The 15,439-nt window shown below is 51.1% G+C and overlaps 1 protein-coding gene across 1 annotated transcript in view; it reads right to left on the bottom strand.

The window, feature by feature from the left end:
- tfr2 (transferrin receptor 2) overlaps positions 1 to 15,439 on the bottom strand; it is a 67,917-nt gene that overhangs the window by 23,121 nt on the left and 29,357 nt on the right. Inside the window, exons 7-10 of the mRNA XM_087982912.1 lie at positions 14,456 to 14,578; positions 12,751 to 12,867; positions 9,863 to 10,002; positions 2,130 to 2,308 (exon numbers count right to left, since the gene is read on the bottom strand). Coding sequence (XP_087839038.1) covers positions 2,130 to 2,308; positions 9,863 to 10,002; positions 12,751 to 12,867; positions 14,456 to 14,578 — 559 coding nt within the window. The remainder of the gene's footprint in view (positions 1 to 2,129; positions 2,309 to 9,862; positions 10,003 to 12,750; positions 12,868 to 14,455; positions 14,579 to 15,439) is intronic.

Here is a 15,439-nt window from a genome sequence, read left to right on the forward strand (position 1 = left end):
ACACAAATACACTTACACATTCACTCACACACACACGCATACTCACATTCACACACGCATTCACTCACACGCAAATACACACATTCACTCACACACACACACACACCAATGACAGCCTGCGTCAATACAGAGTAAAGCTCTCTCTACACTGTCCCCCCATCAAATACTCCCAGGACAGGGGCAGCACGGGGTTAGATACAGAGTAAAGCTCTCTCTACACTGTCCCCCCATCAAACACTCCCAAGACAGAGACAGCACGGGGTTAGATACAGAGTAAAGCTCTCTCTACACTGTCTCCCATCAAACACTCCCAAGACAGAGACAGCACGGGGTTAGATACAGAGTAAAGCTCCCTCTACACTGACCCCCCATCAAACACTCCCAGGATAGGGACAGTACGGGGTTAGATACAGAGTAAAGCTCCCTCTACACTCTCCCCATCAAACACTCCCAGGACAGGGACAGCACGGGGTTAAATACAAAGTAAGGCTCCCTCTACACTGTCCCCCTCTCCCAGGACAGGAACAGCACAGGGTTAGATACAGAGTAAAGCTCCCTCTACACTGTCCCCCTATCCCAGGACAGGAACAGCACGGGGTTAGATACAGAGTAAAGCTCCTTCTACACTGTCCCCATCAAACACTCCCAGGACAAGGATAGCCTGGGGTTAGACACAGAGTAAAGCTCCCTCTACACTGTCCCCCCATCAAACACTCCCAGGACAGGGACAGCACGGGGTTAGATACAGAGTAAAGCTCCCACTACACTGAGCCCTATCCCAGGACAGGGACAGCACGGGGTTAGATACAGAGTAAGGCTCCCTCTACACTGTCCCCCTATCCCAGGACAGGGACAGCACGGGGTTAGATACAGAGTAAAGCTCCCTCTACACTGTCCCCCTATCCCAGGACAGGATCAGCACAGGGTTAGATACAGAGTAAATCTCCTTCTACACTGTCCCCATCAAACACTCCCAGGACAAGGACAGCCTGGGGTTAGACACAGAGTAAAGCTCCCTCTACACTGTCCCCCCATCAAACACTCCCAGGACAGGGACAGCACGGGGTTAGATACAGAGTAAAGCTCCCTCTACACTGTCCCCCTATCCCAGGACAGGGACAGCACGGGGTTAGATACAGAGTAAGGCTCCCTCTACACTGTCCCCCTATCCCAGGACAGGGACAGCACGGGGTTAGATACAGAATAAAGCTCCCTCTACACTGTCCCCCTATCCCAGGACAGGAACCGCACGGGGTTAGATACAGAGTAAAGCTCCCTCTACACTGTCCCCCTATCCCAGGACAGGGACAGCACGGGGTTAGATACAGAGTAAAGCTGTCTCTACACTGTCACCATCAAACACTCCCAGGACAGGGACAGCACGGGGTTAGATACAGAGTAAAGCTGTCTCTACACTGTCCCCCTATCCCAGGACAGGGACAGCACGGGGTTAGATACAGAGTAAGGCTCCCTCTACACTGTCCCCCTATCCCAGGACAGGGACAGCATGGGGTTAGATACAGAGTAAAGCTGTCTCTACACTGTCCCCCTATCCCAGGACAGGGACAGCACGGGGTTAGATACAGAGTAAGGCTCCCTCTACACTGTCCCCCTATCCCAGGACAGGGACAGCATGGGGTTAGATACAGAGTAAAGCTGTCTCTACACTGTCCCTCTATCCCAGGACAGGGACAGCACGGGGTTAGATACAGAGTAAGGCTCCCTCTATACTGTCCCCCTATCCCAGGACAGGGACAGCATGGGGTTAGATACAGAGTAAAGCTGTCTCTACACTGTCCCCCTATCCCAGGACAGGGACAGCATGGGGTTAGATACAGAGTAAAGCTGTCTCTACACTGTCCCCCCAACAAACACTCCCAGGACAGGGACAGTCACAGGGTTAGATACAGAAGGTGAGAATTGAACACTTGGAGGTTTTGTTGGGCTCAGGGTAAATGCAGCACAGAGTTGTGAACAGGACAGGGTAAGAGTTAGGAGATGGAGTGTGGGTTGGGTGGGATTTGGCTGGCTGGGTAAGGGGCAGGTAGCGTGGGGCTGGATACCCCTTGCTCAGTCCCTCCCACAGCCTACCCTTCTGGTTAGTCACAAGAACGCAGCGCCATCCTCACCAGGTTCCGAGAAGCCATCGATGGAGCCAAAGATATTGTTGATCATCGTGGGAACCATGCGACTGGTGATGCTGAGCTGGAGCTGATCTCCAGGATTCTCCAGGTCAGGGCCCAGCTTGTAGGAGATGCCAGGGAGTCTGCCCTTCCAGAGTGGGGGTGCCGCAGGACCCTGTAACTTGCTGCAAATCCCAGAGAAAAGAGCAAGCTGTGAGAACTGGAACTTCATTGGCTGTTCCACAGGATGTGGAGGCCACTGGAGACTATCATTTGGGACTGTCTGTAATTACCCCTTCAACTGGCCAGTCTACGTATCGTCACAGGGTCTTATAGCACAGAAACAGACCCTTCGGTCCAACCCGTCCACGCCAACCAGATATCCCAACCTAATCCAGTCCCACCTGCCAGCACTTGGCCCATATCCCTCCAAACCCTTCCTATAAAGTTCGACAGTATCTCAGTAAACAATACTGAGATAATGCTCAGAGTTTCCACACAATTTCTGAAAGGGGGCACTCGCTCTCTCTCTGAGCTATGTGCACGTTTCTGCATGTGTCCAGGTGCTATGGCAAATCCTCTGATGGATCCCGGCCAGCGGTGACACCACAAACGCATCCTTCTATTCCCCCATTAAAAACTGACACACACTACCACCCCTCCCCTTGTGTGTGCATGTGTGTGTCTGTCTGTGTGTCTGTGTGTGTGAGTGTGTGTCTCTGTGAGTGAGTGTGTGTGTGTGTAAGAGGTGTGAGTGTGTGTGCCTGTGTGTGTGCGTGTCTTTGTGTCTGTGTGTGTGTGTGTGTGTCTGCGTGTGTGTGCCTGTGTGTGTGTGTCTTTGTGAGCGTGTGTGTGAGTGCCTCTGTGTATGTGTGTGTGTGTGAGTGATGTCTGTGTGTGTGTCTGTGTATGTGTGTGAATGTGTCTGTGTGTATGAGTGTCTGTGTGTCTGTGTGAGTGTCTGTGTGTGTGTGAATGTCTGTGTGTGTGTGTCTGTGTGTGTGTGAATGTTTGTGAGTGTCTGTGTGAGTGTGTCTGTGTGTGTGAATGTCTGTGTCTGTGTGTCTGTTTGTGTGTCTCTGTATGTGTGTGTTTGAGTGTGTGTGTCTGTGTGAGTGTGTGTCTGTGTGAGTGTGTGTCTGTGTGTGTGTGTCTGTGTGTGTCTGAGTGTGTGTGTCTTTGTGTATGTGTGTGTGTGAGTTTCTGTGTGTGTGTGTCTGTGTGAGTGCCTGAGTGTGTGTGTGTCTTTGAATGTGTGTGAGTGTCTGTGTGCATGTCTGAGTGTGTGTCTTTGTGTGTGTGTGTTTGTGTGTGTGTCCGTGTCTGTGTGTGTATGTCTGAGTGTGTGTCTGTGCATGTCTGAGTGTGTGTCTGTGTGTGTGTGAGTGTCCGTGTGTGTGTCTGTGTGTGTGTGTGAGTGTCCGTGTGTGTGTGTGTGTCTGTCTGAGTGTCTATGTGCGTGTCTGAGTGTATGTGTGTGTCTGAGTGTGTGTGTGTCTGTGCCTGTGTGTGAGTGGCTGTGTGTGCGTGTCTGAGTGTGTGTGTCTGAGTGTGTGTGTCTGAGTGTGTGTGTCTGAGTGTGTGTGTCCGTGTGTGTGTCCGTGTGTGTGTGTCCGTGTGATTGTCGGTGTGTGTCCGTGTCCGTGTGATTGTCTGTGTGTGTCTCTGTGTGTGCGCGTGGCTGTGTGTGAGATTGCGTGTTTGTCTGTGAGTGTGTGTCTCAGTGTGTGTGTGAGTGTCTGTGTGTGTGCCTGTGAGTGTCTGCGTGTGTGCGAGTGTCTGTGTGTGAGTGTCTGTGTGTGTGACTGTGTGTGAGTGCCTGTGTTTGTGTGTGTTTGTGTGTCCGTGTGTGTGTGTCTGTGTCTGTGTGTGTGACTGTGTGTCTGTGTGTATGAGTGTGTCTGCGTGTGTGTCTGTGTCTGCGTGTGTGTGTGTCTGCGTGTGAGTGTGTGTGTCTGCGTGTGTGTGTCTGTGTGTGTGTGTCTGAGTGTCTGTGTGTGTGAGTGCCTGTGTGTGTGAGTGCCTGTATGTGTGTGAGTGATGTCTGTGTATTTGTCTGTCTATTTGTCTGTGTGTGTGAGTGTGTCTGTGTGTGTGAATGTCTGTGTGTGTGTCTGTGTGTGTGAATGTCTGTGTGACTCTGTGTGTGTAAATGTCTGTGTGAGTGTGTTTGTGTCTGTGTGTGTGTGAATGTCTGTGTCTGTGTGTGTCTGTATGTGTGTGTGTTTGAGTGTGTGTGTCTATGTGTGTGTGTCTGTGTGTGTGTGTCTGTGTGTGTCTATGTGTGTGTGTGTCTGTGTGTGTCTGTGTCTGTGTGTGTCTGTGTCTGCGTGAGTGCTTGTGTGTGTGTGTCTGTGTGTGTGTCTGTGTGTGTGTCTGTCTGTTTGTGTGTCTGTGTGAGTGCCTGAGTGTGTGTGTGTCTGAGTGTGGGGGTCTGTGTATGTGTGTGTCCGTGTGTGTTTTTGTGTGTGTCTGAGTGTGTGTATCTGAGTGTGTGTGTCTGAGTGTGCGTGTCCAAGTGTGTGTGCATGTTTGTGTGTGTGCGTGTCCATGTGTGTGTGCGTGTCCGGGTGTGTGTGTGTCTGAGTGTGTCTGTGTGCGTGTGAGTGTTTGTGTGCGCGTCTGAGTGTGCGTGTCTGAGTGTGTGCCTGTGTGTGTGTCTCCGTGTGTGTGTGTGTCTGTGTGTGTGTCTTTGTGTGTGTGAGTGCCTGTGTGTGTGTCTGTGTGTGTGAGTGCTTGTGTGTGTGTGTGTGAGTGATGTCTGTGTGTGAGTGTCTGTTTGTCTGTGTGTGTGAATGTGTGTGTGTGTGTGTGTGTGTGTGTCTGTGTGTGTCTGTATGAGTGCCTATGTGTGTGTGTGTGTGTCTGTGTGAGTGCCTGTGTGTGAGTGCCTGTGTGTGTGTATGTGTGTGAGTGATGTGTGTGTCTGTGTGTGTGTGAATATGTGTGTGTGTGTCCGTGTGTGTCTGTGTGTCCGTGTGTGTGTGTCCGTCCGTATGTGTGTGTGTGTCTGAGTGTGTGTGCGCGCGTGTCCGAGTGTGTGTGTGCGTGTCCAAGTGTGTGTGTCTGTGTGCGTGTCTGAGTGTGCATGCGTGTCTGAGTGTGTGTGTCTGAGTGTGTGTCTGTGTGTGTGTGTCTTTGTGTGTGAGAGTGCCTGTGTGTGAGTGCCTGTGTGTGAGTGTCTGTGTGTGCGTGCGTGTCTGTGTGTGAGTGCCTGTGTGTGTCTGTGTGTGTGAGTGCCTGTGTGTATGTGTGTGTGAGTGATGTCTGTGTGTGTGTCTGTGTGTTTGTCTGTGTGTGTGTGTGTGTGAGTGCCTGTGTGTGTGAGTGCCTGTGTGTGTGAGTGCCTGTGTGTATGTCCGTGTGTGTCTTTGTGTGTGTGATTGTCTGTGTCTGTGTGTGTGTGTCTCTGTGTGTGCGCGTGACTGTGTGTGAGACTGTGTGTGTCTGGGAGTGTGTGAGTCTGTGTGTGTCTCAGTGTGTGTGAGTGCCTGTATGTGTGAGTGTCTGTGTGTGTGTGTGAGAGTGACTGTGTGTGTGTGTGTGAGAGTGACTGTGTGTGTGTGAGTGTCTGCGTGTGTGTGTCTGTGTGTGAGTGTTTGTGTGTCTGTCTGTGTGTCTGTGTGTGTTTGTGTGTCTGTGTGTGTATCTGTGTGTGTGTCTGCTTGTGTGTGTGTCTGCGTGTGTGTGTCTGTGTGTCTTTGTGTGTGTGTGTGTTTGTGTGTGTGTGTCCGTGTGTGCGTGAGTGTCCGTCTGTGTGTGTGTCTGTGTGTGAGTGTCTGTGTGTGAGTGCCTGTGTGTGAGTCTGTGTGTGTGTGTGAAAGAGAGTGTCTGTGTGTGTGTGTCTATCTGTGTGTGTCTGTCTGTGTGAGTGTGTGTATGTCTGAGTGTGTGTCTGTGTAAGAGTGTGTGTGTGTAAGAGTGTCTGTGTATGAGTGTCTGTGTGTGTGTCTGTGTCTGTGTGAGTGCCTGTGTGTATGTCTGAGTGTGTGTGTCTTTGTGTGTGTTTGTGAGTGTGTGTCTGTGTGTGTCTGTGTGTGCATGACTGTGTGCGTGACTGTGTGCGTGTGTCTGTGTGTGTGTGTGTCTGTGTGTCTGTGTGTATGTGTCTGTGTGTATGTGTCTGTGTGTGTCTATCTGTGTGTGTCTGTCTGTGTGACTGTGTGTGTATGACTGTGTGTCTGTGTGTGAGTGCCTGTGTGTGTGAGTGCCTGTGTGTGACAGTGTGTGTGTGACTGTGTGTTTGTATGTGAGTGTTTGTGTGTCTGTGTGTGTGTGAGTGTCTGTGTGTGTGTGTGAGAGAGTGTCTGTGTGTGTGTGTCTGTGTGTACATGACTGTGTGTGTGACTGTGTGTGTGTGACTGTGTATGCCTGTATGTGGTCTGTCTGTGTGTGTGTGTCTGTGTGTGTCTGCGTGTGTGTCTGTGTGCGTGTGTCTGTGTGTGTGTCTGTGTGTTTGTGCCTGTGTGTGTGAGTGCCTGTGTGTTTGTGTGTGTGTGAATGCCTGTGTGTGTGTGTGTCTGAGTGTGTGTGTCTGAGTGTGTGTGCGTGTCCGTGTGTGTGCGTGTGTCCGAGTGTGTGTGCGCGTGTCCAAGTGTGTGTGTGTCTGTGTGCGTGTGAGTGTCTGTGTGCGTGTCTGAGTGTGTGTGTCTGAGTGCGTGTCTGTGTGTGTGTGTGAGAGTGCCTGTGTGTGAGTGCCTGTGTGTGAGTGCCTGTGTGTGAGTGCCTGTGTCTGAGTGTGCGTGTCTGTGTGTGAGTGCCTGTGTGTGTCTGAGTGTGTGTGTCCGTGTGTGTGTGTCCATGTGTGTGTGTCCGTGTGATTGTCGGTGTGTGTCCGTGTGATTGTCGGTGTGTGTCCGTGTGTGTCCGTCTGTGTGTGTCCGTGTCCGTGTGTATCTCTGTGTGTGTCCGTGTGTATTTCTGTGTGTGCGCGTGGCTGTGTGTGAGATTGTGTGTTTGTCTGTGAGTGTGTGTCTCAGTGTGTGTGAGTGTCTGTGTGTGTGCCTGTGAGTGTCTGCGTGTGTGCGAGTGTCTGTGTGTGAGTGTCTGTGTGTGTGAGTGTCTGTGTGTGTGACTGTGTGTGAGTGCCTGTGTCTGTGTGTGTTTGTGTGTCCGTGTGTGTGTGTCAGTGTCTGTGTGTGTCTGAGTATGTGTGTCTGAGTGTGTGTGCGTGTCCGTGTGTGCGCGTGTCCGAGTGTGTGTGTGCGTGTCCAAGTGTGTGTGTGTCTGAGTGTGAGTGTCTGTGTGCGTGTGTGTTTGTGTGCGTGTCTGAGTGTGTGTGTCTTGAGTGTGTGTCTGTGTGTGTGTGTGTGTGTGTGTGCCTATGTGTGAGTGCCTGTGTGTGAGTGCCTGAGTGTGCGTGTCTGAGTGTGTGTGTCTGAGTGTGTGTGTCCGTGTGTGTCCGTCCGCGTGTGTGTGTCCGTGTGATTGTCGGTGTGTGTGTGTGAGAGTGACTGTGTGTGTGTGTGTGAGAGTGACTGTGTGTGTGTGTGTGAGTGTCTGTGTGTGTGTGAGTGTCTGTGTGTGACTGTACGTGAGTGTTTGTGTGTCTGTCTGTCTGTGTGTCCGTAGGTGTTTGTGTGAGTGTTTGTGTGTCTGTCTGCGTGTGTGTGTGTCTGCGTGTGTGTGTCAGCGTGTCTTTGTGTGTGTGTTTGTGTGTGTGTGTTTGTGTGTGTGCGAGTGTCCATGTGTGTGTGTGTCCGTGTGTGTGTGTGTCCGTGTGTGTGTGTCTGTGTGTGAGTGCCTGTGTGTGTGCCTGTGTGTGTGTGTGAAAGAGTGTCTCTGCGTGTATGTCTATCCGTGTGTGTCTGTCTGTGTGAGTGTGTGTCTGTGTGAGTGTGTGTCTGTGTAAGAGTGTGTGTGTGTAAGAGTGTAAGAGTGTCTGTGTGTGAGTGTCTGTGTGTGTGTCTGTGTCTGTGTGAGTACCTGTGTGTGTGTGTGTGTGTCTGAGTGTGTGTGTCTTTGTGTGTGTTTGTGAGTGTGTGTCTGTGAGTGTGTGTCTGTGTGTGTGTCTGTGTGCATGACTGTGTGCGTGACTGTGTGCGTGAGTCTGTGTGTGTGTGTGTGTCTGTGTCTGTCTGTGTGTGTCTGTCTGTGTGACTGTGTGTGTGTGACTGTGTGTGAGTGCCTGTGTGTGTGTGAGTGCCTGTGTGTGACTGTGTGTGTGTAAATGTGTGTGTTTGTACGTGAGTGTTTGTGTGTCTGTGTGTGTGTGAGTGTCTGTGTGTGTGTGAGAGAGAGTGTCTGTGTGTGTGTGTCTGTGTGTGCATGACTGTGTGTGTGACTGTGTGTGTGTGACTGTGTGTGTGTGACTGTGTGTCTGTCTGTGTGTGTCTGTCTGTGTGTGTCTGTCTGTGTGACTGTGTGTGTGTGTGACTGCCTGTGTGTGACTGTGTGTGTGACTGTGTGTGTGTGTGTGTGTGTGTCTGTGTATGTTTGTGTGTGACTGTGTGTGTGTCTCTGTGTGTGTGACTGTGAGTGTCTGTGTGTAAGAGAGAGTTTCTCTGTGTGTGTGTCTGTCTGTCTGTGTGAGTGACTGTGTATGTGTGTCCGTGTGTGTGTGTGAGTGTCTGTGTGTATGAGAGAGTGTCTCTGTGTGTGTCTGTGTGTGTCTGTGTGTGTGTCTGTGTGTTTGTGTCTGTGTGTGTGAGTGCCTGTGTGTTTGTGTGTGTGTGAATGCCTGTGTGTGTGTGAGTGCCTGTGTGTGCCTGTGTGTGTGTGTGTCTGTGTGTGTGAGTGCCTATGTGTGTGTCTGTGTGTCTCCGTGTGTGTCTGTGTGCGTGTGTGAGTGCCTGTGTGTATGTGACTGTGTGTATGTGACTGTGTGTGTGTGTCTGTGTGTGTGAGTGACTGTGTGTGTCTATGTGTCTGTGTGTGAGTCTGTGTGTGTGTGAGTGCCTGTGTGAGTGCCTGTGTGTCTGTGTGTGTCCGTGTGTGTGTGTCCGTGTGTGTGTGTCCGTGTGTGTGTGTGTGTGTCCGCGTGTGTGTGTCCATGTGTGTGTGTCCGTGTGTGTGTCCGTGTGTGTGTGTCCATGTGTGTGTCCGTGTGTGTGTCCATGTGTGTGTGTCCGTGTGTGTGTCCGTGTGTGTCCGTGTGTGTGTCCATGTGTGTGTGTCCGTGTGTCCGTGTGTGTGTGTCCTTGTGTGTGTGTCCGTGTGTGTGTGTGTGTGTGTGTGTGTGTGTGTCCGTGTGTGTGTGTCCATGTGTGTGTGTCCGTGTGTGTCCGTCCGTGTGTGTCCGTCCATGTGTGTGTGTCCGTGTGTGTCCATGTGTGTGTGTCCATGTGTATGTGTCCATGTGTGTGTGTCCGTGTGTGTGTGTCCATGTGTGTGTCCGTGTGTGTCCGTCCATGTGTGTGTGTCCTTGTGTGTGTGTCCGTGAGTGTGTGTCCGTGTGTGTGTGTGTGTGTGTGTCTGTGTGTGTGTGTGTGTCCATGTGTGTGTCTGTGTGTGTGTGTGTGTCCATGTGTGTGTGTGTGTCCGTGTGTGTGTCCGTGTGTGTCCGTCCATGTGTGTGTGTCCTTGTGTGTGTGTCCGTGAGTGTGTGTGTGTCTGTGTGTGTGTGTGTGTCCATGTGTGTATCTGTGTGTGTGTGTGTGTCCATGTGTGTGTGTCCGTGTGTGTATGTGTGTGTGTGTGTCCATGTGTGTGTGTCCGTGTGTGTGTGTCCGTGTGTCCGTGTGTGTGTGTCCGTGTGTCCGTGTGTGTGTGTGTGTGTGTGTGCTGGACCCTGTGCTTACCTCATGAGTCGAATGGCGGCGTTGGCACTGATGGGCTGTGCCACAATTCCGGGAAGGGCCGATGAGTTGATGGGTGGGAACTGTGTGTGGTTGAAGGAAGGGAAGCCGGGTGTGAAAGGATCTCCTGTCCCCAGGTGGACCTTAATGGGAGACAAGATGTGGAGGAGTGACTCAGCGATCTCTTCAAAAAAAACATTGAGGATCCCACCCCTCTTTCCCCATTCACCTGGAGACCCAGCCAGAACAAAGTCAGGCAACCGCACAGAGTGGCCCATCAGCCCATCTCTCCGGTTCCCTATTTCTGAACGGGTTCATATAGAAACAGACCCTTTGGTCTAACACGTCCGTGCCGACCAGATATCCTAACCTCACCTAGTCCTGCCTTTCCAACACTTGGCCCATATCCCTCCAAACCCTTCCTAATCATACACCCATCCAGATGCCTTTTAAATGCTGTAACTGTACCAGCCTTCACCACTTCCTCTGGCAGCTCATTCCATACACGTACCACCCTCTGTGTGAAAAAGTTGCCCCTTAGGTCCCTTTAAAATCTTTCCCCTCTCACCCTAAACCTATGCCCTCTAGTTCTGGACTCCCCTACCCTAGGGATAAAGCCCTTGTCTATTTATCCTATCCATGATTTGGTAAACCTCTATAAAGTCACCCCTCAGCCTCCGACGCTCCAGGGGAAACAGCCCCAGCCTGTTCAGCCTCTCCCTGTAGCTCAAACCCTCCAACCCCAGCAACATCCTTGTAAATCTTTTCTGAACCCTTTCAAGTTTCACAACGTCCTTCCTGTAGCAGGGAGAGGGGAACGGAACGCAGTATTCCAAAAAGTGGCCGAACCAATCCACTCCTTCCCTTCTTGTCTCTCTCAGGGCCAGATTCCTTGTTCACCTCATCACAATTACTGCAACCTGAGAACCTTTCCTTCCTGCTACCAATGTGGTAAAACGCCAAACTTTGTAATTGTTTGAAATTTGCATCACATGAAGACAGAGTGGTTCAGAAGCAGATTAACACGCTTGCCTTCCTTGCTCAGATCTTTGAGATCAGGGTTGGAATGTCACGTTGAGGTTGGATAGGACATGAATGAGGCCACATTTGGATGGCTGTGTCCTGTTCTGGTCTCCCTGCTGTCGAAAGGGTACTATTAAAGCTGGAGAGGGTTCAGAAAAGATTTGCCAGGATGTTACTGGGGCTGGAGGAATTGCGTGGTAAGGAAAGGCTGGGATATTTTTCACTGGAAAGCGTCAGAGGCTGAGGGGTGACGTTGTAGAGGTTTCTAAAATCATGAGGGACATAGATAAGGTGAATGGCCAAGGTCCTTTCCCTAGGGTTGGGGGGTGGGGGGGGGGGGGGGGAGTTCAAAACTAGGGAGCATATTTTTAAGGTGAGAGGGGAAAGATATAAAAATGACATAAGGGGCAATGTTTTTACACAGAGCGGAGTTTGTGTTTGGAATGAACTTCCTGAGGAAGTGTTGGATGAGGGTACAGTTACAAGGTTTAAAGACATTTGGATAAGTACATCAATAGGAAAGGTTTAGAGGGATATGGGTCAAACGCAGGCAAGTGGGACGAGTTTAGTTTGGGAGAATGGTGGGCATGGACTGGTTGGAGCATAGGGTCTGTTTCCCTGCTGGATGACTCTATCTAGGGTCACAACAATTTATACTTCTGCAGTTAAAGGTGACTGCCCAGTGAATCCTAACAACGACCACGGCCACTACGCCTCAGAAAGTGCCTCACATTGGCCACAACATGATTTGAGATCTTAGATTAGATTCCCTACAGTGTGGAAACAGGCCCTTCGGCCCAACCAGTCCACACCAACCCTCCGTAGAGCAACCCACCCAGACCCATTCCCCTACATTTCCCCCCTGACTAATGCACCGAACACTACGGGCAATTTAGCACGGGCCAATTCACCCTGACCTGCACATCTTTGGACTGTGGGAGGAAACCCACGCAGACACGGGGAGAATGTGCAAACTCCACACAGAGAGTCGCCCGAGATGGGAATCGAACCCGGGTCCCTGGCGCCGTGAGGCAGCAGCGCTAACCACTGAGCCACCGCGCATTCTGAGGACGAATATAGAAATCCAAGTTCCTCCATTTGCTCATGAACCCACACCACTTTTCAAATGTTCCTTCTCATGAATAATCCCTTTCCAACTTCTGGGTTGGTTTCCATGTCTTTTTTGAGAGGGTGTTTCCTGCCCGTTCATCCTGCTCCACCATTGAGTGCAATCCCTTGTCACTCAACGATCTGCCAAACTCATCCATCCAGACGTTTCAAGACCCAAACTCCCCGAGCTTCCCCAGAAGCGGATTCCTCACCTGAATGACCCTCCGATAGATTAAAAAAAAAGAAGAGTCCCCCTCATCGCTGTTTCGATGGCGAGACCTCTTCTTAAAGCACACCCATTCGTTTTCATCTCCTCTTGGTATCCACCCAAACCACTCCCCTCAAGATCTAACCCGTTCAACCAGAGGGATATGACCCCGGTTTGTGAGAAACCTCCCCTTGGAATTTAAACCTTTGCAAACAGGGATCTGGTGAATCCACAACACAATTTATTTTCAGAAACATAGGAACTGGGAGCAGGAGTGGGTCAGTTGACCCAGTGAGTGCAAGATTGAACACTTCCACAAAACGTGCCTTTATTAGCTTTCATCATCTCGATTCTTTGACCTTCTTTGCTCCCGGGAACACATGTTGAGTCTGCATCGTTTCACAATACCGGCGAGGTCCCATCCCCTCCACAAGACCAAGACCTCCTTGGTGGGGGGATGGGGTGGGAGGGGGTGTGTGTGAGACCTGGAAATCAATCCAGGTGGGGTTGGAAGGTGGGGAGGTGCCAGGGTTCACTGGTGTGTACTTACATGTCCTGAGAGACAGCTGTTGCTGTAGAAATCCTGTTGTCTAAATCCCTGCTGATAGTCACTGGGGTCAAGATAGATCAGAACACCAGTCGCTCCATACTGCTCAGCTGAGGCTACCTGTGAACACCAACAATCATAGAGGTGTACAGCACGGAAACAGACCCTTCGGCCCAACTCATCCATGCCAACCAGATACCCCAACCCAATCTAGTCCCATTTGCCAGCGTTTGGCCCATATCCCTCCAAACCCTTCCTATTCATGTCCCCATCCACCTTTTACATGTTGCAGTTGTACCAGCCTCCACCACTTCCTCTGGCAGCTCGTTCCATACACGTACCACCCTCTGTGTGAAAGGTTGCCCCTTAGGTCTCTTTTATATTGATTAGATTACTTACAGTGTGAAAACAGGCCCTTCGGCCCAACAAGTCCACACCGACCCTCCGAAGGGCAACCCACCCAGACCCATTCCCCTACATTTACCCCTTCACCTAACACTACGGGCAATTTAGAATGGCCAATTCACCTGACCTGCACATCTTTGGACTGTGGGAGGAAACCGGAACACCCGGAGGAAACCCACGCAGACACGGGGAGAATGTGCAAACTCCACACAGTCAGTCGCCCAAGGCTGGAATTGAACCTGGGACCCTGGTGCTGTAAGGCAGTAGCGCTAACCACCGAGCCACTGTGCCATTTCACATCATCTTTCCTACAGCAGGGAGGCTGGAATTACGTGTGGCTTAACCAATGTCCCAGACAGATGGAACATGACTTCCCAACTCCTATACTCAATGCACTAACCAATGAAGGGAAGCATAACAAAAGCCTTCTTCAGAACCCTATCAGGTCACCTTACAGCAGGAATTACTCTCCCAGGACAGGGACAGCACAGGGTTAGATACAGGGTAAAGCTCCCTCGACACTGTCCCCCCATCAAACTCTCCCAGGACAGGGACAGCACAGGGTTAGATACAGGGTAAAGCTCCCTCTACACTGTCCCCCCATCAAACACTCCAAGGACAGGGACAGCACAGGGTTAGATACAGGGTAAAGCTCTCTCTACACTGTCCCCCCATCAAACACTCCAAGGACAGGGACAGCACAGGGTTAGATACAGAGTAAAGCTCCCTCTACACTGTCCCCCCATCAAACACTCCAAGGACAGGGACAGCTCGGGGTTAGATACAGAGTAAAGCTCCCTCTACACTGTCCCCCCCATCAAACACTCCCCAGGACAGGGACAGCACAGGGTTAGATACAGGTAAAATACGAAGATAGTGTTATTATGTTGTCTGTCCTGTCTATCAACCGGGTGACAATCCTGGTCCTGAGGAAGGGGGTTATTTGATTGATGCGTGAAGGGATCAGTGATGGGCTGGATCAGCTCAGACAGAGCAGGGGCCTGCGTACAGTCTCTCACTCCAGCCTCTCGCGCCTGAACTCAAGCCTGAGGCCTTCACCAGGCTCCCTCACTCATTCCACCTTCGAGCAAACTGACCCAGAAAAAAATGTAGACCATCACCTTGAGAGATCCGCAGGGAATATCCTGCTGGAACACACACATAAGCAACAGAGACCAATCAGCCCATCAGGCCTGCTCCCCCAACCAGTGTGACTGGCACCCCCTTCCTTGCCCATTCTCTGTTTCCATTAGTTTTTGGATGTAATCATCTTAAAGCCTTCAGTAAGTTTGATAGGACCAACCTTCTCAGCAAAGCTAATGCGGCCGACTCGGAGAATGACAATGTTGCCTTGGACAGGGACATTATGCTTCTTCAGTGTCTCAAAGTCCTCATTTCTCCCATAGTAACCATAGACCAATCCTCCCTGCAAAATCGCAAAAACAGGCCTGGTCATTTACCGTCTCTGAACATCATCAAAGTATCACAGGGTTATAGGCAGAGCACAGCTCACTCTATGCTTTTAAACAGAAAGGAAAGCTCCATCTGCACTCTCTCCCCATCCCAGGACAGGGACAGCACGGGGTTAGATACAGAGTAAAGCTCCCTCTACACTGTCCCCCCATCAAACACTCCCAGGACAGGGACAACACAGGGTTAGATACAAAGTAAAGCTCCCTCTACACTGTGCCCCCATCAAACACTCCCATGACCGGGACAGCATGGGGTTAGATACAGAGTAAAGCTCCCTCTACACTGTTCCCCCCATCAAACACTCCCAGGACAGGGACAGCACAGGGTTAAATACAGAGTAAAGCTCTCTCTACACTGTCCCCATCAAACACTCCCAGGACAGGGACAGCACAGGGTTCGATACAGAGTAAAGCTTTCCCTCTACACTGTCCCCCATCAAACACTCCCAGGACAGGGACAGCACAGGGTTAGATACAGAGTAAAGCTCCCTCTACACTGTCCCCCCATCAAACACTCCCAGGACAGGGACAGCACAGGGTTAGATACAGAGTAAAGCTCCCTCTACACTGTCCCCCCATTAAACACTCCCAGGACAGGGACAGCACGGGGTTAGATACAGAGTAAAGCTCCCTCTACACTGTTCCCCCCATCAAACACTCCCAGGACAGGGACAGCACGGGGTTAGATACAGAGTAAAGCTCTCTCTACACTGTTCCCCCATCAAACACTCCCAGGACAGGGACAGGACGGGGTTAGATACAGAGTAAAGCTCCCTCTACACTGTCCGGCCATCAAACACTCCCAGGACAGGGAC

Source organism: Chiloscyllium plagiosum, unplaced genomic scaffold, assembly GCF_037043375.1.
Source record: "Chiloscyllium plagiosum isolate Xiang-an unplaced genomic scaffold, Cpla_swu_hap1 HiC_scaffold_44, whole genome shotgun sequence".
NCBI lineage: Eukaryota > Metazoa > Chordata > Chondrichthyes > Orectolobiformes > Hemiscylliidae > Chiloscyllium > Chiloscyllium plagiosum.